A 26,427-nucleotide genomic window follows, 5' to 3' on the forward strand; every position below is an offset into this window, starting at 1 on the left:
GAAGAACGGCCCCCTCTCCCCACCCCCTCCCGGTTCCCGGCAGCCCTGGCCGCCCCGCCCCCGCCGCAGCTGCTGCTCCCATCCCCACCCTGCCTGGCCCTTTCTGCCTCGTCATCTCCTGCCCTGCTGAGGCTCGACCCGTGAGTGGGGCCGCCAGGAGCGCAGGGACCGGGAGCCCCACCGAACTCCTCCCCCTCCGGCTGGGGGAGGGAAGAGAAACTGAGTTTGGGCGAAATCCGCGCCCGATCACCACCAGCAGCCGTGCGCGAAGGTCTGTGAGCCCCGCCCCTCTCCTCCCCTCTCCTTCCTTCTCCTCCCTTCCGCAGGACTCTTATCTCTGGGGCTGGGTGTAGGGATGGATGTTGAGTTCTCAGGTGCGCGACGTCTTCGGCGGTGGCCCACCACCTTCGCTCCTTAGCCAAAGAACGCGCAGGGAGCGAGGTGGGGAGGGCGGCAGAGACCCTTGACCACGCGTGCTAACTGGAGCCGCCAGGTCCTCTGGGAAGAATCTGGGCTGTGACCATTGAAGGACATAATTTCGATATTCTGAGCATTAAATCTCAGAGGATCCAGACTAGCTGGGGTCTCTGCTCTCCAGACAGGACAAAAGGCAGGACTTGAGGTAACTAGAGGAGGAAGCTAACATGAAAATAATTTGGGGAGGAGGGAGAAAAAAGGAGGGGCCAACCTAGTATGTCCCCTCCCTCTCTGCACCTGTGGACAGTGGGTTCTGCCCTCCCTCCCTTCCTGCACTTTTGACCGGGGGGACAGAGTTTGGAAACCTCAAGTAAGAGGGCAGAGGATCCATGGTACACAGCCCAGTGATGTCAGCCTAGTGCGGGTGTATGATGTTCACTGGGATACAGAGGAGAAGGAACGTATCTGCCTCCGGGACACTCCTGCATTGGGGTAAACGAGGAGACATTTGAGTCTTGAAAGATGGGTCCATCTTTCAAGGGAGGAAGAAAGGGGATTCCAGGCCCAGGGAAGAGTGTCTACAAAGTTTGGGAAGTGCCGGTACTGAATGGTTGAGGGAAGTGGGGGAAAGCCTGCTATCTAGGGGCTGGGAAGTGAATAGATAGTCTGGATTCTCTCTGGTGGTCCCACGAGGGTTAGGGGACAGGTTGTTATGGTTGGCATTCTGCTTGGCCAGACACCTCATAGTTCAGGCTGGAGCAAGTCAGACTCCAGTTCTGCCACTTGGTCTCTCTGAGCCTGTCTCCTCATCTGTAAAATGGGCACAATAATCCTACCCTAGAGAGTTGTCAAAGTCACTGTTCTGTAGGGTGATGGACAGGAGTGAGAGGTGCTGGGAGAGACTGTTACAGGAGATGAGGGGTGGAGGGAGATGCCAATTCTCTCTGAGATGTCAGGGGAGGAGCAGCATTTGTCACAGATGGGACATGAAGGGAAAGGGAACGGCAAAGGGTCTCTGCTCATGGCCTGAGGGAAGGGCTGACACCTCAGTATGGCTAGGAGGGGTGCAATGACTAGGGAGGCATAGCATGACACCAGGCAGTGAGAGAGATGGGGGTTAAGACCAAATCCTCTCTCCCAGACCTAGAGCCAAGTAAGGAGGTAAAGGGGGGACCCCAAAGAGAGGATGAAATCCTTGGACAAAGCCAAGGCCAAGGGAGATGGACTGAGAAAGGGAGTGGCCCAGGGCCTGACCTAATTGCCCCTTAATGCCAGGGACCTTGCTGCCTGGGTCAGGCGACCCAAGAGGAGATGGGCCATTGTCCTTGGCTGTTGATAAGTGAACAAAGCAGATTAATTTCTGCCCAAGGCCTGCTGTTGGGGTGGTGACAGCCTCTCAAAATGGGAGGATCCACTGAGGAAAACGGTGAACGTTTGACATTTGCTGGTAGCTTTTATGAGTTGAGTCCTGGATACTTCAAGATGATGGCTGTGAATCATTCCCAGGGCAGCAGGGAGACAGTTTGGTCTCAGGTGATGTCAGAAGATCTTGGTCAGAGCTAAGACTCAAGAGGACTCAGGTATCTCTACTCAGGTATTAGGGAACCAGAAGAGGCCAGGAAACCACATTGGGGTTCCAACATGGTGGTGGTATCAGTGAGGGGGTGCAGAGGCAGGGGCCTGTCCTGGAAGGATGGACCTCAGGGTCAGGATAAGGGTCTGGACTTCCTCCAGTAGGTGAGAGGAGCAGGAAGACTCTCAGCACTGGGATCTGGGAGGGGAGATATGGAGCTTTGCAGGGTCTAGGCTGGAAGTGAGACTAGACTCAGTGGTGAAGTTGACAGAAGTATTCGGCAGATAGACTGGAAAGGAACTTGATTGCAGGCTGGGTGTGGTTTATCAGGACTAGCTGTACCTTGGGGAAGCAGGTTAGGAAAGAGAAGTTAGGTTGGATAAACTAGGTCTGAATCTATCGCGGTGTCTAAGGTGGCAGGGGCTCAGGAGGAAGGACCTGCTTGGGGAGAGCAGTCAGAGTAGATGAGGGTCCTGGGGTAGCTAGGGGAGGAGAGGAGTGCCACAGTTAACATTTAGGGACCGAAGGTGAAGCCCGAGGCAGAGATAAGATAGAAAAGGTCAGGGAGGCAGGATCGGTGCTGCGCTGCGGGGCTAACAGACCGCAGAGATCCAGGTGAACTTAGACCCCAGCCACGGATGTTCACTGGTGCCCCGGGAGAGAGGTCAGAAGCAGGGGAGCTCCCGCCCCCACTACCTTTCGCCCCTCACCTCCGATGCAGCCCCTACCATGGGCAACACCCAGGAAAGGCCATCAGAGACTATCGACCGCGAGCGGAAACGCCTGGTAGAGACGCTGCAGGCGGACTCGGGGCTGCTGCTGGATGCGCTGCTGGCACGGGGCGTGCTCACCGGGCCCGAGTACGAGGCGCTAGACGCGCTGCCTGACGCCGAACGCAGGGTGCGCCGCCTGTTGCTGCTGGTGCAGAGCAAGGGCGAGGCTGCCTGCCAGGAGCTGCTGAGCTGCGCCCAGCGAACTGTGCGGGCGCCGGACCCCACCTGGGACTGGCAGCACGTGGGGACCGGTGAGAGCCTGCGGGGGAGGCGGACCCTAGGTCAGAGGAGGGGGCGTGGCATGGGGGCATCGATCCATGGTCTTCCCCAAAGACTTGCACATGTGCAGAGGAAACCACCGAGGATAAACTGAGCCTGAGACACTCCTACCTCCGCCGTAGGCTACCGGGAACGAAGCTATGACCCTCCATGCCCAGGCCACTGGACTCCCGGGGCTGCTGACTCAGGAACCACGTGCCCCTGGCTGCCCAGAGCTCCAGAATCCGACGAGGCCCGGGGTCCTGAGGACTCCGAGGCAGCACAATCCGGAACCCTCGAAGAAGCTGAGCCAGAGCTGGAAGCCGAGACCTCTGAAGGGGCTGAACCGGAGTTGGACCCCCAAATGGATCCGGAACCAGAGCCAGAGGCGGAGCCAGAGCCAGAGGCGGAGCCAGAGCCAGAGCCAGAGCCTGACTTCGAAGCTGGAGACGAGTCTGAAGGTGTGAGGCTGCCCAAATCTGGCGGGAGGGCATGGCTTGGGAGGTGGAGGAGGCGGGGCTCCACCTGAATGACCAGGCCCTCTCCATTATTTCTAGATTCCTGAAAGCCATAGCACCGACAGGCCGCTCTTCATCCTAGCAGCATGTGATCTGGGATCCTGCCGAAGTGGGGTCAGACGCCACCAGTGTTCCATCTGGCCCAGTACCACTGAAAGTGAATAAATTCTGGAGGGTCAGCCTGGACTCTGATTGTGGCTCTTTGCCCAGGAACGAGGATGTGGATGTCTGCCTCTAAGTCCCAAAGTCTTTGGGCAGCCCTGTGCCCATGGCACAGTCCTCAGCCCATTTCTGTCCTCAACAGTACAAGCTGTACCCCTGGAGACCCCAGACCCAGGTCCCCAGTGGGACAAGGGCCAGATTCTTGGGCCCTGCTCCATGGCCCTTTTATCATTTGGGGACATGTGTCATCACCAGCCCCACCCCAGAAAGCCCCTAGCACTGGCACAAAGGGCCAGGAAAGGGGCTTGGGAAGGGAGATTAAGAGAGGAAGTGATCGTGAGTAGATGAAGCCGACACACTTCATTATAATTGTTTTAATTGACTTTTCTCAGGACTGGGAGCTCAGTGAGGATTCTGACCAGTTAACTGGTACACAGAAGGTGCTCTACACATATTCAATGACTAAAGGAATAAGGACTTTCCAGCTGTGTGTCCAAGTTTTCGAATGGAAAAACTAAGGCCAAGGGTGGGAGCGGGGCTGGGTCAACCTCACACAGCTGAGTCTGAGGTGAAACTAGAAGCAACAATCATCTTGGCACCTCTCCTGGTTGAAGAGAGGCTCAGAACTTGGAACCACTGGGGGCCTGCCCCTCAGGCTTGATTGTGGATGCTGCCAGCCTATGCCAACTTCTGCCAGAGACCAGCTGCGAGGGTGTGAGCAAAGACAGGGACAGCAGAGGCCAGTGCAGAGGTTGAGGGCAAGGCCAGGGGAGCTCTCGGCTTGACTCACAAGGCCTGTGTATGTGTGAGGGAGGGCGGGGCTAGGAACATTCAGTGCCTTCCAGAGGAGCCCTATTCCCTCCATCGAACTTTCAGAAGCCCAGGACACACCGCACATAAATAGGGAAAACACACAACGACAATGGGAGAGGCAAAATGCTGGAAAGCACAGCCCAGCCCAGCTGGGTCTCTACTACCAGGATCCCTGCTCCTTGAGTCTGTGTGAAAGCCAGGACGGCAGGCTCAGGCAGTCACCCCAGGAGAAGGGAGATCCCCACCAGGACCCAGTGAGAGGTAGACAGCGTGAAAGCTGAAGGAGCACCAAGGGGCCAGGTGGGGGGACGAAAAGACTGGAGTACGCATACACCCAAAGCCATCTCATGCAAGAACAAGTTTCTACTCCCAACCCCTCCCCCCAATGCCCATCCATGCTCAGCTTCCCTCCTGTCCTCAGGCTCTTCCTCGGCTCAACAGACAGCTGGAGACAGGAGGGCAGACTTAGTCTGCCTGACATGCTGCTGTTGGCCCTCGGGGTCCAGGGAGGCTAGCACAAATTCTCTGCTGTTGCCGCTCCTCCCTCCTGAAATGCTTCTGCCCTCCCCAGGCCCCAAGAAACACCCAGGCTGTGGAAGCACAGAGCAGCCAGCTTCGTGTTCTGGGGGCCGATCCGGAGCCCTCAACCAGTATCAGTCAGGCAGCAGGCGGCCCAGCTCTGCCTCATCCAGCCGGTTGGTGGTCATGATGTGTTCCAACTGCTGCCGGTAGCGTGCTAAGTCCTGCATGAAGTGGGGCACCCGGGTGTTGTCCAGCACCCCGTGGGGCCGGAGGTGATCCACATCCTCATAGGAAACCTGCAGGGAGAAAGCTGGGCCTCAGTGCAGGGTCCCCTGGTTTTCAGGCAGCTGGTCCCAGCTCTCTTCCAATGGCCCATAGCCCTTTGCTCCCAGAACCTCTCCCACTCCCCTTTTGATTCACTCCCAACGTTCTGTACCCTGTGGCTCCATCCTGGGTGTTTGCTCTTTCTCTCAAAACCTTCTTCTAACATCTATGTGCTACAACCCCACTCCTGTATCCAGTCCAGCTTCCCCCCTTCATCTCCAAATCTGGGTATCCAAATGCCTTCTGAACACCTTTCCCTGGATACCAGGTGTTAGACGCCTCATAGCCAGCCTTCCTGGGTGCCAGCTTATGCAGCCCGACCCTTGTCAGGGCACCTAGGTCAGATTCCAGGGTGGGGACTTAGAATATGTCACCCTCCCACTCAGAGTGGCCACTGAGTTGAAAAGATTTCACTCTCTGAAGATCTCTCCAGCTTGCCCCTTCTTCTCCAACGGCATGGCCACTGCGGGGTTATGCCAGACCACCATCAATGCTGCAGAAGAGATGAGAAAGGCCTCTTCCTCTTCCCCTTGCACTCCCCTCCCTAGGCCTCTCCTTCCATATGATACACAGAGCCTTCTAAAGCCAACATCTGTGCCACCCTTTGCTTGAAGCTCCTTGGATTCCCCACTGCTTTGGATGAAGTTCAACTTCCTCAGCTTGGCACAGATACCCAGTGCCAAGGGCTTGATCCCTGGCTGTTTCTCCAGCCTGCTTCTGCAGGCCTTCCTGACTGCTCTCCTGGCCTGGAATGCTCACTTCCTTTGCAGTGTCTACACACACACCTGTGGGCTGGAAAAAGCACCTATACTGGCTGCCGGACTGTCACGTCATCTCCTGTGCTCACTCCACCCACGTTCCCACCACGAGAGGCCTGGCACCCAGTCCTCAGTGGAGTTCCAACCAGAGGCTCAGGGAATACAGCAGTGAGGGGGAGAGCTGGCTGGGACCTCTGAAGGCCCTGTGGCCCCTCACCTTGCCCAGCGAGGTCAGCAGCGGGAAGTCGATGGTCTGGCGATGCCGCAGAATGCGCAGAATGCCATCCAGGTATACCTGGTCCTTGCTGAAGCAGCCTGTGGGCAAGGAGGGCTGTGAGCCCTAGGTCCAAAGCCCCACCCTCACCCTCCCGCCCCAGATCAAGGCACTCCCCCGCCAACCCGCAGGGACTGGTGCCCACCGGGCAGCGAGGTGTCAGTCTGGCCGCGCTTGGCGCGCACACAGTATTCCCAGCGCACATCGGCATCCTGCACGTAGCGTGCCAGGTCCTGGAAGAGCTGACGAAAGGACATGCGCGCTGCACGATGTATCGTATAGTAGAGCAGCGCCGCGCGCCACAGGAAGGGCTGCTTGCGGAACAGGACGCTGTGCAGGCTGGCCAGGCCCTCCTCCGTGGGGTTTGCTGGCCGCAGCCCGTACTGCTGCCGGCCCTCGGCGCTGTGCCACGGCTGCCGCGCGTTGTTCACGCCCCGAAGGTAGTGGGTACCTGCGGGGAGAGCAAAGAAGAGGCTGGGTTGGGCATCCAGGGGGTCTTCCTGCCTGGCCCTATCCAGGCCCTGCTCTGCCCGTCTGGACCTCTAGCTGGTGACTCACATAGCTTTATGCCCCTAAAATCAGGCTCTCACACAAGCCTCTCCACCCCACACCCATACTCACCCAACGCATCATCAAGACCATCTTTAGGTGAACTCACACCCAAGGACCCAGAGGCTCACACACATGAATCCTCCCCCATCCGTCTAGGACTATACACACACAACTCTCCCAAACTCACACTGCTTCGCCCCCCACCCTCTGCAGCCCCCTAGAGAGGCCGGGAACTCACACACCACCCGGTCCCCACACCCTTGCATGCCCATTTCATGCTAACATATTCAGCAAAAACCACCTTTTGCCCAGAGCAACATGATTCTTGACGAGGAGTGACAGATATGAAAGAATAGTAATTCGTGTTCTATGCCTGCCTTTCCAGCCTGGCCAGTCCCCTCCTAAATCCAGCTGTGTCTTCAGCCATTTCCCTTCCCAGAATCTGAACTTGCATCCACCATGGAAGGCCTGTACTGTTGGCTAGACTAGTGGGGCCCTTAGGGTTCTCCCTCTGGCCTGTCTGGGCCTCAGCAGTCTTGCCCCACGGACAAGGGAAATCAGAGAGGAAGCTGAGGGAGGAAAAGATACCCAAAAGAAACAGGAAATAAGGGTGAGCCCAAAGAGTGGGCTGGCATGTTCTGCGTACCTCTGTGAGCCAGAGGGAGGAGGTGGCTGCTGGTGAAGGGAAGGGGGAAAATGAGAGGGGGTGGAATTACTGGGGCCCCTCACTGCCCTGCCCCCATGTCCCAGCCCCCTCTCATCCCAGCCCACCCACCTACCACACCCTGACCTATCTCATGCCGCAGCATGCCCTCCAACCAGTACTGGCGGGCTCCAGTCAGGTTGATGGCCAACGTTGGTCGGCTGTTCTCCACCATCATCACTGCCTGGGACAGCAGGTCCTCACTCAGCTGCACCACTACCTGCGGGTGGCAGAGACACGTGTCATGGCCACCAACCCCGGGGGCCAGTGGGGAGGTGGACCTGCTGATGCCACAGGGGAGCCAGGCCAGACACTTGGCCACGACACCCACCCTGCCCCACCTCCGCTTGGAGCCAGCTCCCACCTGACTGGGGCAGGGACGGGAGCAGGGCTGGCCTGAGGTCACTAGCTCCACCAGAACAGAGCTGGGCCTGGCACTGCCCACTGGGCAGTCTGATTGGAAGCAGGTGGAAAAGGGGCATCACTGGCAGTGTGAGCTCACCTCACCGACGCAGCCTTCCTTCTGCATGTATCTGCGCACAATGGACCAGATCTGGCACTTGGTCAGCAGCTGGCCCCCCGTTGCAGCCTCAAAGTGTTCATAGGTCCCAAACTTCTCCAGGACAGCCTCGATGATGCCAACTGCCTGCACAGAGGGCCGCAGCAGCAGGTCAAGCTGGACCGCTCAGGTGGTCCGGGCTGGGGTGAGGCGGGCAGTCTGCACTGACCTGATGAATGAACTGTCCAGAGGCCTCACAGTATTTCTCCAGCACAGCCATGGGCATGGGTTCCTGGTACTCGAACTGTGGGTTGTAGGTGTAATGGGACTGGAAGAACTTGTCCCGCTCGCGGTCCATATTGGTTGGCCGCAGAGCCACCAACATGCAGGGGCTCTTGCTGGCACCACGGCCTGCCTCCTTTCGAGCCTTAGCGATGTGAGGCAGGGAGGCCGCGGGCCGCAGGGTGCCCCCACCTGGGTCCCGTCCCCGTCCAGGCGGGGCCCGACTCTGGGTGCTGCCCCCCCGCCGGCCAGTACTGTTCACGGTGTAGGTGCTCTCGCTGCGCCGCATGTGTCCACGGCGGCCCAAGTGCAGCTCTGAGAAGGGCTGCCTCTCCGCCCGGGGCCGCAGGGCTGAGGGGACAGACAGAGCCAGGGGCAGGGCCAGGGACTGAGGCCAGGGGAACAGCGCTGTCCCATCTCGGTCTGAGGGCCCCGGCCTATGGGCCAAGGAGGAGGGGCTGGCTGGCGGGCTGGGGGGTGCCTGCTCATACACCTGAGCACCTGAGTCCAGCACCATTCTGTCCTGGAGGGCACATCCGGCCGGGTCACTCCAGCTCCCCACACCGGCGACTTCTGCAGACACAGGAAGGATGTGGAGGCCAGCAATGAGTGGGTATGGCCTGAGGGCTAGCAGGCCCTATGCCCCCTCACCTCCACCCTAGTTAGTCCATTCCCTGGACTGGGGGAAAGCAGGAGGAAGTCTCATACATCCACGTAGATGGTGGTTCCTCAAATCCCTTTAGCTCATGAGCTTCTGATTGTAAGCCTTAAGCCCCCAACTCATGATTCTGTGCTCAGCGCCCGCCCAGACTGGGAATTTGGTACAGTGTAGCCTCAGCTGCCAGGATGAAAGGTGAGGGGGTCTCACTACCTTCTATCTGCCTTCTACCTCTGGCATTTTCTCAGTCTCACTCCGCCCCTCCCACCCAGCTGCATTCACCTCCTCCAGCCCATTGGGCCTACCTGCCCCTTGGTTATGCTAGTCCCTCCACCTGGAATGCTCTCTCCCCTCTGGGCCATCTGTTCAAATCTAAATTAGAACCAGCTCTTTGTAAGCAGAGGGAAAGCTCAGCCAATCCAAGCCAATCCCTGGGTGTCTCCTATCAGAGCCATCTTGCTGGTGGTCATCCAAGGCCAGTGTTAGGACAGTTATCCCAACTCTGTACCAGGGCTCAGTCCAACCCAGTCTCTCCCCAGAGACTGACCAAAGGCTCCATCCTCTGAACTCTCCTGTCTGCTCAGGGACATAATTCCAGCATCTCTCCTTTTTCCTACACCTCCTACATCATCAGTCTCTTCCATTCTGTCGGATTCTTCCCGTCAGTATAAACACATGCTGTTATTTCTCCATCTTAAAAAACAAAACCCTCACTTGACCCCATAGTCTTCTAGCTTCACTGCATCTCCCTCCAGCTGCTTCTCAGGGTAACACAACACTCCAAGTCATCTATACTCAGTCTCTATCTAATTCCTTCTTTCCTGTTCTGTCCTAAATTTCACTTCAAGTAGGGGCTTCTGGCCCCTGCTCTCTATCAAAACTGACCTGACCAAGGTCACCAATGATCTTCATGTTGATCAGTAGAACTTGACAAAGTTAATGACTTCATCTCAGCTTGGCCACATCTTCCACTTGGTTCCCAAATACACTGGGACATAATTCTCCCATCTCACTAGTGGCTTGTTCTTGTCTTCCTTGCTGGTCATCCCTATCTTTCTGACCTCTTAACACCATAATGTGGAGACACTGCTTTGGGAAAGATCCCTGCTGTTCTCCTAACTTGCTACAAGTAATAAATCCTTCCTTACCCGCCCCTCCCCTGGAAAGAAAAAAAAAAAAAAACCTCTAATGTCCAGGACTTGAAAACTTCTCTTCTCCATTTATGCTCTCTCCCTGGGTGATCTCATCCACTCTCATGATTTTAAATATGTCAGCCCAAACTTCTTCCATAAACTTCAGACTAGTGTTCTGTGTGTGTAAATTGCTCAGCTGTATCCGACTCTTTGCAACCCTATGAACTGTAGCCCACCAGGCTCCTATGTCCATGGAATTCTCCAGGCAAGAATACTGGATACGGAGTGGGTTGCCATTCCCTTCACCAGAGATTTTCCCAACCCAGGTCTCCTGCATTGCAGGCAGATTCTTTACCATCTGAAACACAGGGAAGCCCCTCAAACTGTGTTGTCAGTTCTCAATTCAACATGTTTACTTGAATGTATAACAGGCATCTCAAACTGAAAATGTCCCTGTCTGGAACACTTTCCCCTCATATAACAGCAGGGGTCACTCTCACTTTCCTCAGATTTCTGTACAAATATCTTGTTAGAAAAGCCTTCCCGACACACCCTCTATAAGACAGTAAACCTCCTCTAAACCCTCTCCACCAGAACCTCACCTTTTCCACAATATTGTCCTCCAATGCAGTCATCACCATCTGAAGTACAGTATATGTGATTATTATGTTTTCTCCTTCTAAGTGTTCACAGCTGTGTCCCCAGAACAGTTGTTCAGTAAAGGAATGAAACCGAGAGCCCTTGTCCCTCTCAGAACTGGAATCATTCCTTCCCTGTACCTGGCTTCCCCAGCTAGTTCTGATCCCCTCCCCCTCTTCCCAGCATTCCGCCTAGTGACAATCTGCTGGATGATTTCGGGACTCAGGCTTCCTTCCCCTCAACTAACCATACACTTTTCTGGATTCCTCACTGCTCTCTAGGTCTCTTACTTGTACCAATCCTCTTTATCTCCCCTTCTTTCATTTGACCTACCTCTTTGGAATTACCAGGATACGCTTGTTTCTTTCATGTCTCAGGTCCTTTTGCCAAGAATGCCCTCCCAATGTCTCCCTGTAACAAACTCCTAACCATTCTTCAGTACTCGGTTTGGGCCTCACTTCCTCCGGGAAGCCTTCCCAGCGTCTTAGAGACTCCCAGTGCCCAAGCGGCTTCTTTACCACCCTAGGCTGTCATTGTTGGAGCCCAGGTCCGCGTCCCCCCACATCATCCCCTGAACTCCCTGAGGGCAGGGACGGGTCTCATTCACCTCCATGACCAAAGTACCCAGCACTAGATGCAGAATGAATGAAAGATGGTTGTGGGAGGAGCCCAGACTGAAGGCGGAGTCTGGTGATATATAAGCGGGTGTGGTCTGCGCCAATAAGAAACTCCGAGAGAAGATAACATTGAAGAGGAGCCAATGGGTACTAGGAAATCGAGGAGGGGAGTGACCTACAGCCAATAAGTGGCGGGGGCTAGGGCAAAGGGCGTGCCCAATGGAGGGCGGGGCCAGTGGACAATGGAGCGGGGTTCCAAGGTAGATGAGGAGGGGTCCGGTCGAACGCCTTTTCGGCCTCGTGGGGGTGGGGGGATTACATCCGCGTGCCGCGCCCCCACCTGTTCAATCCTCTTCTCGCCGCCGCTGTTCCCGCTCCGCAACACAGGCCGCCGGCTGCCCAGCCCGCGGGAGCCGACGCTGGTGACGCACGGGCTCGGGCGCGCGCACGCTCAGACGAAAGAGCGCGGATTCGCGTCAATCTCTGCTTCCGCAAGAGCACGAGGACACGGCTTGGGGTGGGGCCAGGCAGAGCAGGGGGGAGGTGTCCGCCATAGGGTCACGCCCCTGGGTGGGGTGTTGCCTTAAGGCCGCCCCCTCTGCCTCAGTTGACTGACTTCTGGCGTAGGAGACGCTAGCTCTCTGCGGGTGCGCGCACACGTAAGGGTGTAATCCGCACACTGTGGAAGCCCGGGTACTTGGGAAAGCAGCCCACATACAGGTCTTGTACCGGAATAGGTGGGGCGCAGCCATATATCAGAACTGGAACCAGGATACCTTAGGTGTGTCACTGCACGTGGACCCCCTGCCCTTCGTGGGCACTTTTATTTCATCCACCCTTCACCAACACGTACAATTCAGGCGTACGGGGACGTGACTTTATTCTGCGGGCAGTCAGGGGTCAGGCACAGGACCCTGAGGGGAAGCAGGAGGCCAGCGAGGGTGCAGGTGTTGGCACGAGGCTGAAAAGTGCTCGGCGACCAGCTTGGGGCGAGGGCTGCGGGCCGGCCCGCAGAGAGCTGAGTGCGGCCAGGCGCTGCTCTCGGGACACGTCTCCGCGCAGGTCCAGGAGGGCGGAGACGTGATCCTCGCTGTGGAGTGACGGGTGCGTTAGCCCCGCCCAGCCGCTCCTGGGTCTCCTCCCTTCCCGGCCCGTCTTCGCACCTCACGTCGGGAAACTGTTGCCGCAAGCCTGCCACCTCGAGGCCAAGTAGCGTGGGGTCGCGGAGGTTCAGCAGCTCCTTCAATGCAAGCAGCACTGGCACACACTGAACGCTCTCCTCCAGGCCCTGAGCACGCAGAGGTTGGTCTTTCTCCAGTCCTCGACCCCTATCAAATCACTAAGACTCCCGCCCATCCTCTCGCCCAGCGAATTCTCACCAAACCGAGGAAAAGCTCCTGAAGCTGGGCCGCATCGTGCTGCATGCGCTCGGCCGCCTGGGTCCTCTCGTCAGCACCGCGGCAGACTAGGCGGCCTTGCATCAGCGCACTTAAGTACTGCAGCACCACCGTACGCTCCGCCTCGACCAGCAACAGCTGTAGGGATCGCGATCAAATGGGTCCAGGATGTTTTTCCCATGGGCACTTTGACACCGCCCCCCGCCCTCAGCCTTTCCCCGCAGATGCACCTGGACCGCGGGATTCCGCACGTGCTGAAAGTTCTGGCAGAATCGCGCCGTCCGCTTGCACACGTCATCCAGCAGCTCTGGGCTTGAGAGCCAGCGACGCGAGGGCAGAGCCGCGAATAGGGGCTGGGAACGGAGTTTAGAGACGTAGTTGGAGCGACGATTCAGACCCAGCATTCCCCGGCAGAGGCCCCCATGCATACGCTGTATCTCCTCCTCCCAACCCCATCTCCCCCTGAAGCCTCGCCTGTAGCTCCGCCAGCAGCGCCTCCAACACCAGGCGACAGATCCTCTTCTGCAACTTGTCCAGCTCTGCCTCCACCGGAGCCAAGACTCCGGGAACCACCCATTTGGGCTGCAGGACGGATACGGAGGAGCTGGACCGACCGAAAGGACGGCTTCAGGACCAAGGCCAAGGCCCGAGAGGTCCTCTCTTGTCTAGCCACTCGGGCGCCACCTAGTGGCACAAGTGTGTCGCCTGAGGGGACAAGAAGGGCGGCTCCCTGCACTTCTGAAAGGGTGGACACAGCTGAGGCTGAAGTGGTGGGCTCAGCGAGTTAGAAGGCACACATGCCACCTGGACCTGCCTCTAATTCGCGGTATGATCTTGAACAAGTTATGTCTTTCAGTTTGTTTCGGTAAGAGGAGAGAGTTAATCCTAGTCAGGAGGGAGTCAAAATCATCATTAACTTGTTTGTTCTCTCTTGCCCACACCCCAGGGAACATAAGACCCTAGAGGAAGGGAATATTTTTGTTATATTCACAGCAGTAACGCTAGACATTACCTGGCACAGAATAGGGCCTTGATAAATATTTGTTGAATGAATGAATAACTGACACTCTGTGCCAGGTACTGTGGTAGGTACTTTATATCTGTAATCTCACCTGAGTCTCAGAAGGTCCACCCATATACTATTGACGACAGAAGCAAAATTCAGAGAGATTAGATAACTGGCCCAAGGTCACACAGCTAGTAATTAGGAGAACTAGGATTGGAACCCCAGGGTTACGTGAGTCTAAAATTCCTAAAGGCCCAGTGTAGGCTAGATCCATACTGAATAGATGTTCAGTCAGGGGTTAGTGAAGGTGGCATTCTGTGGGCACATCTTGGTACCTGAGTGCTAACTGGTGGTTGAGGGTGGCCAGTAGGTAGGGCACGTAATGAGGGACCACTGCTTCCCCCCTGAGATGGTCTCGGGAGAATCGGATCAGAGCATCGGTGAAGCTGCAAAGAGCAGAGGTGGCTCCGGTACCTGCTGTCACTCTGATACAACCCCAGTCCTTAGTACTCTGGCCCCACCTCCAAGATACCCAAGGCCCTGTCTTGAAGGAGTCCTTTCCCATGGGTGTGTCTGATCACTCAGAACCCCTTAGGGCTGCCCAGGAGCAGGGCCAGGAGTTGGGAGTGGGTCAGACCTCCTCAGGAAGGCACTCAGTTCTGATAGTGCCATGCCATGCACCCGCTGCTCCAGTGACACACTGACTATTCTGGTCACACGAATGTTCTCTTCCAGGATCTACAGGCAGGGATGGGCAGCCATTAGCGGGGTCCTGGTCCTGCCCTCCTTCCCTTTCCCTGTGAGGGCTGCCCCCTGCCACTTTTCACCCACCTGCAGCACGATGGCTGGCAATGGCGAGTGGTAGAAGCCAGACAGGTCTGTGTCGGGTTCCTGCTCTCGGCCCCACTCGACTACCTCCCCATCCAGTGCCTTCTGCAGCCATTGGGCCACCTTTGCCTGGGGAAAGGGGGCAAGGTGCAGCAGGATGTAGCAGGGCACTGACACTGCTAGAGACGGGTAGATGCACGACTCCACAGATACAGGCCCACGGGTGGCGGCAGAACTGCTCTGAACCTGGGCTCCAACTACTCACCTGGACTTTGGCCACAAATGTTGCCTCCAGCTGCTCAATGTTTTCCAGGGTCAGGAGGGGCTCCAGATCAGACACGTCAGCCTCAGGCCCCAACTCCAGGCTCCCCATCATTTCTGGCCTGGAGGTGGGTGGCCCAGTGTTACACGGAGCCCCCAGCCTTTGATGTCCCCATGCCCTACTGCCCCAGAGACACTGACCCCTGGTACACATGCAGCACCCAGTGCAGCAGGGTGAAGGTGTCGGCTTCTTCCAACTCAGGCCCTTCCAGGAGTTGCTGCAGGCAGCGCCGCAGGCCTCCATGCAGGGTGTGGGCCCACAACTGGACAACTTTGTAGTGTGGTGGGCAGCAGGGTGCTACCAGAGCCTCAGCCATGGCCAACTCGGCTGGCAGAGCCACCCGCAGAGCCTCCAGCCACTTTGCTAGTTCCCCAGGCCCAGGCTGCAGAGATGTCCCGAAGTGGACCCGCTCCAAGCCCTGCTGTAGTGCACGCAGACAGCGCTGCCGCCAGTCCCGTGGAGCCTGCTCCAGGGAGGTGGTGCACCCAGCATCCACCTCGGCCACACGCACAGCAGCCACCAGCAAGGCTGGGTTCTCCCGGGCCAGCTGCCCTGCAGCCCCTGCGGCCGCTTCCACAGCCTGGCCCAGAGCCTCAGCCAGAGGGCCCAGCCCCTCAAAGACTGGCAACTCCAGGCCCCCAAGAGGTACGCACGTCTCCTCTTGCAGCTGCTCCAGTTCCCGAAGGCTCACATAGGCCTCCAAGAGCCGCTGGGCATCAATCAGGGTCTGTGTGTGGGCCACTGCAGCTGGCACTAATCAGAGAGAAGAGACAGCCTTGAGTCTAAACCTTTCCACCTGTGCAGTGGGTACAGCAGTGGATGTTGACGCCTTGGGCTGGGGTGATGTGTAAAAGATTTAATAATCAGTACAGTAGAGCACTGGCCAACCTGAAAAGACCCAGGGAAGGGCCTATATGGTGGTTAGGGTGTAAACCCTTGAGCTGATGAAACAGGAGGAAGGGAGGGACGTGGGGGAGGGAGTCATGCCAGTGGCTCTTTGACCACCCTGTTAGGGAAATAGTTCAGTATATAAGAGCCAAGTTGGGCAGAGCCACAGGTGTCAGTCCTGACTCAGACATCCCATGCTTGTACTGCACTTAGTTGCTGTCATGTCCGACTCTTTGTGACCCCATGGACTGTAGCCCACCAGGCTCCTCTGTTCAATGGGATTCTCCAGGCAAGAATACTGGAGTGGGTTGCCATGCCCTCCTCCAGGGGATCTCCCCAACCCAGGGATTGAACCCAGGTCTCCCTCGTTGCAGGTGGATTCTTTACTACTGAGCCACCTGGGAAGCCCAAGAGTACTGGAGTGGGTAGCCTATCCCTTTTCCAGGGGATCTTCCCAACCTAGGAATAAAACCAGGGACTCCTGCATTGCAAGTGGATTCTTTACCAGCTAAGCTACCAGGGAAGCCCTTGCACGCTTGGGAACCCCAGAATGAGCTAACAGGCACCGTGCTTCATACGTCATCTGAAGCCTGTATTACTCTCTGGCAGGTCCCCGATGTGTCCCTCCATGCAATTTCCCACTGGTGTCCCAGCCCCTTGATCAGCGACAAGCCCCTTGGTGCTTGTCAACCGGCTGGCAGAGGACTGAGGCCGAGGGCCAGGCACACTCACCAGCTCGCAGCCGGGGCAACAGCTGAGACAGGGCCTGCAGTTGTTTGTGTTCCACAACCTGCTCCCGCAGGGGTTCTAGGGTCTGTGCAGCCTCAGCCATATCCCGGAGCAGCCCACGGGCCTGGCCCAGGGCCTCGCGGGCTCCCTGTACGGCCTCAAGGGCCTGGGCCAGCTGCCACACCCCGGTCTTCACACCCTCCAGGTATGACTGCACCACCGACTGTGGGAGGGAGGTAGGCAGTGAGGCTTTGCCAGCCCTGCAGCTTGCCCCCAGCACTCCTCCCTCCTGCCCGATGCCCACCTTGATGCGCGCTTCCAGAGAACAGGTCCGCTGCACCTCACGGTTCCGGTACTGACCCAGCCTGGCCAGCTGCTCTGGCCGGTAGAAGATGCCCGAGGCCCACTTGAGAGCTGCACCCCGGGCCAGCTGCTCCGCCCTTTCCTGCTCCGGCCACTCCAGCCCTGGGCAGGAAGAGCCTGGGCAGCTGCATCAATTGGGCTAGGCCTGCAGGAAGTGGCTGCCGAATCTGCTCCCCTTCCTACCCCTTGGCCTGTCCCCTAGGGCGGTCCACTCCTCTCCCCGCCCTACAGAGCTCCAGTCAGACCCCAACTCACCATCCCCATCTTTCTTGCCACCATCCCTCCCTTGGCCTACCCAGAAGGGCTCATACCAGTGGGGAGTGCGGGTTGCGTTTTGTCCCTGGCTGCCGAGTCCATGGCTGGAGGAGCTGGAGCGGAGTGAGGGCAAAGGTCCGGGTTAGAGCAGGCAAAGTGGGCACTCCTCTGAGCTACTGTGTTCATCTAGGCCCCTCTGAGAAGGAGAAGGTTCTGGTTCCCTCAGGAAATGAGGGAGATGGGAAAGATGGGGAGGCACCTGAGATACCTTCGTCGATGAGGTTTCCCGGTTTTGCCCCCCAGATGGAAGTGGGGCAGGGTAGACAGGGGCCTCCGCTGGGCACTGCTCCTCTCTGAGCTGCAGAGGACAGTGTGGTATGGAGATCACCAGGCTTGACCAGGCGTCCAGTGCTCCCTCCTCCGCAAAGAGCCTTGGCCTTGAGGAGGGCCCTCTCCCCCGGCCGTCCCGGCAGAGATGGATACTCCCTCCACTGGCTCACGAGGCCCACACCTCAGCCTGCCACAGCAGAATTCCTCACCCCAAGGAAGCCTCTGTCCCACCTCCCTCCTCAGGAGTCCCCTCCTCCCTCCAGGTCCCGCCCTCTCCAAGGCCACATGCAGAAAGGAAGGAAGCTGAGTCTCTGGTACTTTATTCCCAACAGGAAAGAGCATCTGCACCGAGGGACAGAGTGGGGAGGGCTGGGCGCCACTTCCTTGGGGGAAGTGGGGGTGTCCTCCCTGTGATCAATGAGTCTGGAGCAGCCTAGGCAGGACCTCCTATGCTCAGGGCACAGATAGGAACTAGATGGCCCCAACCTGGCTGGAGAGGAAGGTGTGCTGATATGGATGCAGGCAACATCACAGGGTGAAAACTGTGTTGACAGGCCCTTAGAGGCAGGTATGCCTCTGCAGAGGAGCAAGAGACCATAGGCTGTTGTGAAGAGGGTGTGTGGCGGGAGATGGCAGAGAGGGGTGGAAGAGCTATGAAAGCTTGTCTGTCTTGGAGATAAAAGGAGCCATGGAAGGGACTGCTGCTGCTGCTTAGCTGCTTCAGTTGTGTCTCTGTGCGACTCTATGGACTGTAGCCTGCCAGGCTCCTCTGTCCGTGGGATTCTCTAGGCCAGAATACTGGAATGGGTTGCCATGCCCTCCTCCAATGGAACTGACTACTAGGTAGTAATAATGCAGTGGACACTGGCTACCACCCAAATCCACCCTTCAGGACAAAGACACTCATTCCTCTAGCCTGAAATGTAGGCTAATGAGGTCTCAGATCTGAGTCTCTTGGTCCGTATTAGGGTATAAAGGCCAGGTAGGCCTTGGAAGGAGTACCCCAGTTTCAGTGCTCCTAGAAGGACAGAGGCCTCCATTTTAACTTCCTCACAGTTTAATTCTCTTCTCTGCCCTGTTTGGCCTGTATTACTTCCTTACAAGTGTGGCTTCTCAGTAAACTTCCTGCCGGCACATCTCTTTCTCAAAGACTGTTTTCCAAAGAACTTGACCTAAAATAAACTATAATAAATGACAGTGTTAAAAATAACAAAATGATACTAGCAAACACATAATCCTTCCACATGACAGAAATGGCTCTAAGGGCTTTACATATATTTACACATATGGGAGGGATTGGGGGCAGGAGGAGAAGGGGATGACAGAGGATGAGATGGCTGGATGGCATCACTGACTCAATGGACGTGAGTCTGAGTGAACTCCAGGAGTTGGTGATGGACAGGGAGGCCTGGCAAGCTGCGATTCATGGGGTCGCAGAGTCGGACACGACTGAGTGACTGAACTGAACTGAAATATGTTTGCATTGGTTGAAAAGTGGTTTTAATCCCATGGCTTCTGAGCACTGTAGTGTGGAGACAAGAGAAAGGTGAAGGTGGGATCAGGGGAAGAAAGTGGGGATGCAGACAGGTGGATAAGCTAGATGTAATTAGTGCTTGCTGTTTGGCAGGAAGTGAAGGACAGGAATAGGGTAGGTTATCCCAAGACGATGGGGAGCAGGTTTGGGAAAACACGTTGGGTTCATAAGGCAGCAGGGTCTCCTCTCCTGAGATGAGGGTTGGGGCACAGTTAGTGGAGTTGGGCCAGCCAGGAAGGTTCCAGTGATCCCTCCTTACTACTCCTGGGGCTACCCAACGACTTCCTCAACATGCTTCCTCGACCACACCTGTCTTCCGGGATCCTGGGGTTATTTTCGTCCTCTTCGGCGGTTGGACATTTGTTGATGGTCCCTGAAGTTTTTCGGCCATGTCTGCTGAGAGGAATTGTGACAGACTCCCTGGAAGGGAACGAAGCGGAAGCGGAAGTAGTGAGGCTGGCGCCGGCGGCCGAGCGGCCAGGAACGGAAGCGGAAGTGGCGGCGGCGCCGGCCTGGCCTGGCCTGGCTGAGGGGAGGCGGCGGGCGGGCGCGATGGCGGAGGCCGGGCCACAGGCGCCGCCGCCCCCAGGCACCCCAAGCCGGCACGAGAAGAGCTTGGGACTTCTCACTACCAAGTTCGTGTCGCTTCTGCAGGAAGCCAAGGACGGCGTGCTTGACCTCAAGCTGGTGCGGCTAAGGGGCGACAGGGGGGATGGTGGACCAGGCCTGAGCCGGTAGAGGGAACCCCCGGGGCGGCCCAGCTGAGCCCTCAGAGCAGGCCGCCATACATGTGCTTCTCACAAGCGGGAGGCCGGGAGCTGTTTCATTCATTCGGCTGAGGCTGTTCATCGGATGTCAGCTTTGTGCCAGGCTTGGGGCTGCGGGTGCTAGTCCTCGTGGCCCTCTCCAGCAGGTGTGGGGAAAAGAGTATCGGAACATCAGCTCAGGCTTCGTCTGGCCCCTTCCCGCCCCACAGTCCTGAGCTGCTGTAGTGCCTGGAGAGGAGGGCTAGAATTCACGCCACCCCCTTTTCAGACTACTCCAGACCGAGTACCCCGTGAGAGTGGGACTGAGCATTTTCCATTCTCTTCTCCCTGCCAGGCAGCTGACACCCTAGCTGTGCGCCAGAAGCGGCGGATATATGACATTACTAACGTACTGGAAGGTATCGGGTTGATCGAGAAAAAATCCAAGAATAGCATCCAGTGGAAGTGAGTTGGGGCACCGGGGACGGCAATGGGATCTCCTACCCAGAAGTGTCAGGGGTGTGGGGTGGAGGGTGTCAGAGAGAACAGGGACCGTGGGACCCAGAGTGCCAGGCAGCCCGCCTCAGCTCTCCTTCCTGGATTCAGGGGTGTGGGGCCTGGCTGCAATACCCGGGAGATTGCGGACAAGCTGATCGAGCTCAAGGCAGAGATCGAGGAGCTGCAGCAGCGGGAGCAAGAGCTAGACCAGCACAAGGTGTGGGTGCAGCAGAGCATCCGGAACGTCACAGAGGACGTGCACAACAGCTGATATCCTCCTGTCGGCGGTCCTGGCTCCCGGGGAGTGGGCGATGGGCCCTCTAGTCCAGCTGGGTTTGCTCTGTGGTCCCCTAGTCTCTGTCCCGCTTGGGAGGATGGTCCTCCAGCTCCTGGCCAGGTTTCAGCCTTGGGTTCCCTCCTCGGAGCCTCTCCACCCACAGTCTTGGCCTGTGATCCCTCCCCCATGTAGACCCCAGGCCTCAGGGCTTTTTTTGTAAGCGTGTATGTCAGACCTCCACTGCAAAGCTGGGTGTTCGCTGTGTCAGTTGTCTGTCACCATAGGCAGGGCATCAGCCATTCTCCTTAACCCCCACACCTTGGCCTACGTGACTCATGAGGACATCTGCAGATGCTTTGCTGGTGAGCAGAGCCTGGGTAGGGGGAAATGGGGGTGGGACTGGGCTGAGCCACAGCCCTGAGCAGTGGACTCGGTGCTTGAGAGACTTCGGTCTCTTAAGAGGGTTCCTGGGGCCTGCTCAAAGAAGATCCAGACAGGGTAAATCCTGGATTTGAGGATCTCTGGGACCCTATGGAGGCTAACCATGCTGAGAGGGTACAGGAAGCCTGGACTGGGTCCCTGGGTCAGCCACCACCTGCATTGCCCCCTAGGTTTGGCTTCTCAGGTGTGGCAGGAGCATACGAGGGGAGAAAGTGTGTGTGCCTGTTTGTGTATGCTTGTGTGCAAGGGGCAGTGGTACCCACTTCCAACCTGTAGTTTAGTTGCACTGTAGGTACAGAAACTCTTCCTTGTCCATCTTGCATCTCCCAGGCTGTTTCTGGGGAAGAGATGTTGGCCTTGGCCAGAACGTCTTTGCCTAGGGAGCAGCCCCATCAATTGAATGAGGTGCCCATGGCCACTAATCTTTTGCTGCACGTGAGTGAACCCAGATTTTCTGGTTACTGACCTCTGGGTTCTTAGGAGAGAAAAGCTTTAGTTCTCTCCCCCATCCTCGATAGGGAGTGAGTGAAGCCTATTGTTCAGCCCCTCTGGGACTATGATCTTCCTTGTTCTGAGGGATAGGCACCCCATTCCCAGTTCAAATTGAGCCCGTGGGCCTTGATCCATCCTCTTTGTCATCCTAGGAGACACCCTCCTTGCCATCCGGGCCCCGTCGGGCACCAGCCTGGAGGTGCCCATCCCAGAGGTGGGTGCTCAGCCCAGCCGGGTGGGGTGGATTGAGGGCGGGTGCTGGCTGTGGAGCTTGATAAGTCGCGGGTGGGGCAGGTAAGGGGAGGCCTAGGGTTTGAAGTTATCTAGGAGAACGGGCAGCCCAGGGTGGGAGAGGATACTGTCCCTGGCCCAGGGTCAGGCAGGAGCCAAATCTGCTTCCAATTCCACCTGTCCTCCACCCCCACCTCCAGGGCCTCAATGGGCAGAAGAAGTACCAGATTCACTTGAAGAGTGTAAGCGGCCCCATTGAGGTGCTTCTGGTGAACAAGGAGGCATGGAGCTCACCGCCTGTGGCAGTGCCTGTGCCACCACCCGAAGACCTGCTCCAGAACCCGCCTGCTGTCTCTACTCCTCCGCTTCTACCCAAGCCTTCCCTGGCCCAGCCCCAGGATGCCTCACGCCCGAGCAGTCCCCAGGCGACCACCCCCAACCCTGTCCCCAGCAGCACTGAGGCCCAGGGGGTGGCTGGTCCAGCAGCTGAGATTCCAGGTGAGGCACAATGGGTATGTGGTAATGAGGGATTCAGGGACCCAAGAAGCAATATTTCTTTGTGACAAGATGAAATTCTCAGAGTTGAATGAGACCCTGTAGGGGTTATCTTAACCATCCACCCCCACCCCACTGGCCTCTCTTTGCTGGTGCAGCCATTGAGCCCTTTTTAACAGGGACATTGTGACTGTGTGAAGGGGCATTAGTGGTGGCAGTTTTCCACCAGGTCTGCCTGTGTCTCACTTGCCCTGGCACCCCTCTTGAAGTGTGGTTGCAGCAGTCATCTGTGAGTCTCCCTCCTGTGGGCTTCATGCCCCATCTCCTTCAGTGACTGATTTTCATATTACCTTCCTGGGAGGGTGAGCATGCCTAAGTCTCCTTGGGCCGAGGACAGGGCTGTAGTTATCCTGGCTGTGGATTCTAGCATGGCCAGCTTCAATATCCTGCTTCCTGTCCCTGAGTGACCAGGTTTGGGGGATGTGGTTGCAGTGAGTGGAGGCCATGGAACCGAGAGCAAGGACAGTGGTGAGCTCAGCTCCCTCCCGCTGGGCCTGGCAGCTCTGGACACCCGGCCGCTGCAGTCCTCTGCCCTGTTGGACAGCAGCAGCAGCAGCAGCAACAGCAGTTCATCTGGACCCAATCCTTCTACCTCCTTTGAGCCCATCAAGGCAGACCCCACAGGTGGTGAGTATTTGTACCCTTGGGAGCAGGAAGAACCCAGCCTCAGAAAGACCTAGTTCAATAGAATCAGGCTTGGAACCGAACTCTCCTATCTCCTCTGTCAAAGCTGGCCAGCCCCCTGCCATCAGCTAGAGCTCTGCCAGCTAAGGCAAGGAGCCTGGCCTCTCGCTTGGTGCAGGTGCCCCTTTGTCCCCTTTCCTGGTCCTCTCTCAAGCCCTGCCTGCCACCCCTTGGACTCAGGTCTCATGAAGGCAGGAGCGCTCTCCTAGGGAATGAGCTGTGGTATGGCCCTCAGGCCCCAAAGTGGGGCAGTGAGTGTCTTAGGAGAAACAGTGTCATCTGTCTGGTGTCCCCTCGTCATGCAGCCGCATGGATGGCCTCATGGATCCTAACACTCAAGTCATCCTGTGACTTGAGTGTTTGCTTTTTCCAGGACTCATTCTCTCGGCCCTCAAGCACTGTTAAGTCTTTCATTAAATGACACTTCATCCTCTGTGTCTCCCTCTCTCGCCTTCCCTGTTATCTCTGTGTTTAGACTCCTTGAAATAGTCATCTCTATTCTATTCCATATTCTGGTTCCCTGGTCAAGCTTCAGGTTGCAGCAGTCAGGACCCCAGCCCTAACTCCTCCACCCCATTCCATACTAGTGTTGCTCTTGATCAATCACCCAGCCCTGCCCAGCTAGCTTCAGTGGGTTTCTCGGTGATTTACTCTGGTCCTCTCTTTTTCTGTGCTGATGCTCTTTTCCCTTTTTAGCATCCATAATGTCAGCTTTTGGCTCTTCTCTGTTAATTGACTTCTCCTTCTGACCTCTCCCTGGCATTTTTTTACATCTGGCTTCCCAGATCTCTGGCCCATGTCACACTTGTGGAGGGCCCCAGTTGTGGGTAGGTGAATCCCACCCTTCGTCTTTCCGTCTTTCGGAATTCTTTTGCCTGAACCTTACCTCTGTGTCCATGTGCCTTCTGCACATCCAATGGGCACTTCATTTCTATGTGTCCTCAACTGGAACTTGTTTTTCCATCTCTGTGAGTACCCAACCATTGGCCCTAGTCACCCAGACCTGACACCCTGGTGTCACTCAAGCTCTCTCCTTCTCCTGCTCCCCACCCCACATCACCTAAATGAATTCTTTCCCAGACATCCCGCATGGATGGCCTCATGGATCCAAACACTCAGGATCACTGCTACCACCTCTGTCTTAAGTTCTTCAACATTGTTGTCTTTACCTTGCCTGATTCTGAAACACACCCTGACTGGCTTTTCTCTATTTACAAAAATTCTTTTAACAGCTTCCTCAGGTATACTGGATAAAACCAGAGCCCCTAAACCTGGCATATGAAATCCCTGCTGACCAGGCTCCAACACTTCTTCCCTGTTTCCCACGTGTGTCCTGGTTGGACCTTTGTAGCAGCATCATCACCCTGTAGCACTGTTCCCTACTTAAGAGTGCCTCCTTCTCCGCCAAGTGACCTGGCCTGGGGTGTGGTCTCAGCCTGGCACAAGTAGGTACTTAGCTAGGGTAGGGATAGACAGGACATCCTTTCATCACACAGGGCATCCTCCATCAGACAGGGTATACACTCTGGACCTAGAAATGAAAGCGGGGTGTGTTGTCTTGCTGAACCACTGAGTTGGAAGCACTGTACCAATAACTTAACGGTGGGCCTTTGGCGAAGAGGAATTCAGATCTGACACCCTGGTGTCACTCAAGCTCCCTCCTCCTGCTCCCCACCCCACATCAGCTAAATGAATTCTCTCCCAGATATTCCCCATGGATGGCCTCATGTATCCTAACACTCAGGATCACTGCCACCACCTCTACTGATAGTGCCAGCTTGGCCTGGGTGGGGCCTACATCTCAGCTGTATGGCACCCCCTGAGTGGGTGGTATAGGATCTGGGGAAGCAAGGGCTAGAGAGGAACTGGGATGGACCTCTGTGCCCTTGATCATGGTTTTTTTGTCTTTCAGTTTTGGAGCTCCCGAAAGAGCTGTCAGAAATCTTTGATCCCACTCGAGGTAGGGCTGTGTTCCTCCCGGGGGCTGGGTAAGGGGCACAGTTCATTGGGTCTTAGAGCTGTTTTCTTGCCCTTCTGAGGACCTTATGGTTGTGTCTGTTATCTGGGCAAAGGGTCACAGTTCCTGGTGGGTGGTTCGGTGGTCCCCTTCATGAACTTTGGTTGGGTGGAGAGGGGGGAGCCAGGATATAACTGAGCTCTCCCTCTGTCCCCAGAATGCATGAGCTCAGAGCTCTTGGAGGAACTGATGTCCTCAGAAGGTAGGTGGCCCAGCAAGGTAGGGGGTAAGTGTATGTGGGCAGAGTTTGGGTGGCCGTGGGTGGGGCCTCGGCTGTGGGGCCTCAGCTTGTTGTTCTCTGCAGTGTTTGCACCCCTCCTCCGCCTTTCTCCACCCCCTGGAGACCACGATTACATCTACAACCTGGACGAGAGTGAAGGTGTCTGTGACCTCTTTGATGTGCCTGTTCTCAACCTCTGACTGATAGGAGCATGCCCTTTGTGGCTGGGACACAGACTGTTTGACCTGGGGGCTGCCTGGGGACCTCTCCCCACTCCCCCACAGCTTGAGAGCCGCAGACTTCTGGCTTCCCCAGCCTTCCCTCACTGCACAGTTCTGGCCCCAAGTCCTGCTCCTGCAAGTCCACCTGTTCTGCGCTCGGAGAGCCGGGGAAAGGAGCATAGCCCCCTCCACCATGGAGCCAAAGTGTTTGCCTCTCCTTTTGGGGGGCCTTACCCTACCTGGTATCCTCCTCAAGCCCTCCCAGAGTTCAGGTTCAGCTGCCACCCAGTGGCACAGAACCAAGGACCCTCCATCACCTTCACAGGGCCACTTGTCCATTCCCATTGCCCTGTACCTGCCAGGCCTTCCCCCTTCCAGGAGGAAGTCTGGGGTGGGGATGGGCACATGCCAGCACCACCCCTGGCCTCCTTAACTTCTCCCCATGCCCGATCACAAACCTCCTCCTGGACTTCTTGTGTGCCCCCCCTTCTGCTGGGCCCTTGGCCCTGAGGACCTGTTGACATGGGGGTGCTAACAGGAAGGAATGGAGATTTCTAGCTAAGAAATCTGGGCTGCTGAGTCCCTAAGGATTGGCCCAGCCTCCCTCTCCCCATAGCCCCCCTCTTGTTTATTCATTTACCCTCATTTAGAGCCATTTGCAGAGATTTAGAAAGATTTGCAGTAACGGATGGATTCCTATATAAAGATTATTTTTATACTTTTTGCAACAAAAGGAAATTGTAATATTTGTACAGTGTCCAAGTGAATAAAGATCGTGCCTAAGGCTATCTTTGGTCTGGTTCTTTCAGGGCCCTTCCCTGGGACTGTGCTGGGTTGGTGGAACTGGGTGGGTCAACTCTTGGAAAAGGAGGTGTGGCTGTGCTGACAGCCAGCCCTCCGCACCCCCACCTGCCGCAC

General features: G+C 56.7%; 4 protein-coding genes across 56 annotated transcripts; 2 read left to right on the forward strand and 2 right to left on the reverse strand.

Annotated features, from left to right (window-relative positions):
* Positions 1-37: 37 nt before the first annotated feature.
* On the forward strand, positions 38-3,718 carry NOL3 (nucleolar protein 3). 2 transcript variants are annotated; one of them, XM_086351320.1, is made up of 4 exons: positions 38-271; positions 2,712-3,014; positions 3,165-3,482; positions 3,579-3,718. In XM_086351320.1, the coding sequence occupies exons 2-4, from the start codon at positions 2,720-2,722 to the stop codon at positions 3,584-3,586; spliced, it is 621 nt and encodes a 206-aa protein (XP_086207446.1). In that variant the 5' UTR covers positions 38-271; positions 2,712-2,719; the 3' UTR covers positions 3,587-3,718. The 2 variants fall into 2 exon arrangements, with proteins under 2 accessions (XP_086207446.1, XP_086207447.1); XM_086351321.1 differs by lacking the exon at positions 2,712-3,014 and having other exon boundaries at positions 75-271.
* A 1,389-nt stretch (positions 3,719-5,107) lies between these two features.
* On the reverse strand, positions 5,108-11,860 carry MATCAP1 (microtubule associated tyrosine carboxypeptidase 1). Of its 2 annotated transcripts, none has more exons than XM_086351276.1 (7): positions 11,816-11,860; positions 8,376-9,001; positions 8,150-8,293; positions 7,735-7,867; positions 6,538-6,843; positions 6,336-6,433; positions 5,108-5,332 (listed from the first exon to the last, which is right to left on the reverse strand). In XM_086351276.1, exons 2-7 carry the CDS (start codon positions 8,943-8,945, stop codon positions 5,168-5,170), a joined length of 1,416 nt encoding a protein of 471 aa, XP_086207402.1. In that variant the 5' UTR covers positions 8,946-9,001; positions 11,816-11,860; the 3' UTR covers positions 5,108-5,167. The 2 variants fall into 2 exon arrangements, with proteins under 2 accessions (XP_086207402.1, XP_086207403.1); XM_086351277.1 differs by lacking the exon at positions 11,816-11,860 and adding an exon at positions 10,822-11,039.
* A 397-nt stretch (positions 11,861-12,257) lies between these two features.
* Positions 12,258-18,802, reverse strand: EXOC3L1 (exocyst complex component 3 like 1). Of its 50 annotated transcripts, none has more exons than XR_015145577.1 (15): positions 17,803-17,843; positions 17,532-17,621; positions 17,320-17,376; positions 16,950-17,110; positions 16,649-16,868; positions 15,169-15,781; positions 14,972-15,089; positions 14,710-14,835; positions 14,516-14,616; positions 14,214-14,324; positions 13,347-13,577; positions 13,103-13,225; positions 12,855-13,010; positions 12,639-12,763; positions 12,339-12,565 (listed from the first exon to the last, which is right to left on the reverse strand). XR_015145577.1 is itself a non-coding variant. In XM_086351132.1 (15 exons), the coding sequence occupies exons 3-15, from the start codon at positions 17,363-17,365 to the stop codon at positions 12,376-12,378; spliced, it is 1,707 nt and encodes a 568-aa protein (XP_086207258.1). In that variant the 5' UTR covers positions 17,366-17,376; positions 17,532-17,621; positions 17,803-17,870; the 3' UTR covers positions 12,339-12,375. The 50 variants fall into 50 exon arrangements, 40 of the variants coding, with proteins under 40 accessions (XP_086207251.1, XP_086207225.1, XP_086207248.1 ...); XR_015145581.1 differs by having other exon boundaries at positions 13,347-13,454; positions 15,682-15,781; positions 17,803-17,840; XR_015145580.1 differs by lacking the exon at positions 17,803-17,843 and adding an exon at positions 17,775-17,800 and having other exon boundaries at positions 13,347-13,454; positions 15,682-15,781.
* Positions 18,803-19,076: 274 nt separating this feature from the next.
* Positions 19,077-26,297, forward strand: E2F4 (E2F transcription factor 4). Of its 2 annotated transcripts, none has more exons than XM_086351232.1 (10): positions 19,077-19,814; positions 20,229-20,338; positions 20,480-20,641; positions 20,967-21,010; positions 21,734-21,795; positions 22,013-22,310; positions 22,779-22,994; positions 24,964-25,011; positions 25,226-25,270; positions 25,373-26,297. In XM_086351232.1, the coding sequence occupies exons 1-10, from the start codon at positions 19,419-19,421 to the stop codon at positions 25,486-25,488; spliced, it is 1,497 nt and encodes a 498-aa protein (XP_086207358.1). In that variant the 5' UTR covers positions 19,077-19,418; the 3' UTR covers positions 25,489-26,297. The 2 variants fall into 2 exon arrangements, with proteins under 2 accessions (XP_086207358.1, XP_086207359.1); XM_086351233.1 differs by having other exon boundaries at positions 22,800-22,994.
* Positions 26,298-26,427: the final 130 nt, after the last annotated feature.

Source organism: Bos grunniens, chromosome 18, assembly GCF_055505025.1.
Source record: "Bos grunniens cultivar Pamir isolate PY7600 chromosome 18, Bosgru_T2T1.0, whole genome shotgun sequence".
In the NCBI taxonomy this organism is placed as follows: domain Eukaryota; kingdom Metazoa; phylum Chordata; class Mammalia; order Artiodactyla; family Bovidae; genus Bos; species Bos grunniens.

Excerpts from the sequence above, each read along its gene's own strand:
- E2F4 (XM_086351232.1), top strand. The coding sequence starts at position 19,419 with ATGCTTCCTCGACCACACCTGTCTTCCGGGATCCTGGGGTTATTTTCG. Across the intron at positions 21,796-22,012 it reads TGGAGGTGCCCATCCCAGAG|GGCCTCAATGGGCAGAAGAA; the intron begins GTGGGTGCTCAG and ends CCCCACCTCCAG. Across the intron at positions 25,012-25,225 it reads AATCTTTGATCCCACTCGAG|AATGCATGAGCTCAGAGCTC; the intron begins GTAGGGCTGTGT and ends CTCTGTCCCCAG.
- EXOC3L1 (XM_086351095.1), bottom strand. The coding sequence starts at position 17,935 with ATGCTCTTTCCTGTTGGGAATAAAGTACCAGAGACTCAGCTTCCTTCC. Across the intron at positions 17,377-17,531 it reads GGGAAACCTCATCGACGAAG|CTCCTCCAGCCATGGACTCG; the intron begins GTATCTCAGGTG and ends ACTCCGCTCCAG. Across the intron at positions 14,325-14,515 it reads CTGAGTGCCTTCCTGAGGAG|CTTCACCGATGCTCTGATCC; the intron begins GTCTGACCCACT and ends TGCTCTTTGCAG.
- MATCAP1 (XM_086351276.1), bottom strand. The coding sequence starts at position 8,945 with ATGGTGCTGGACTCAGGTGCTCAGGTGTATGAGCAGGCACCCCCCAGC. Across the intron at positions 8,294-8,375 it reads CTGGACAGTTCATTCATCAG|GCAGTTGGCATCATCGAGGC; the intron begins GTCAGTGCAGAC and ends CCCTCTGTGCAG. Across the intron at positions 6,844-7,734 it reads CATGCTGCGGCATGAGATAG|GTACCCACTACCTTCGGGGC; the intron begins GTCAGGGTGTGG and ends CTCTCCCCGCAG.
- NOL3 (XM_086351320.1), top strand. The coding sequence starts at position 2,720 with ATGGGCAACACCCAGGAAAGGCCATCAGAGACTATCGACCGCGAGCGG. Across the intron at positions 3,015-3,164 it reads CTGGCAGCACGTGGGGACCG|GCTACCGGGAACGAAGCTAT; the intron begins GTGAGAGCCTGC and ends CCTCCGCCGTAG.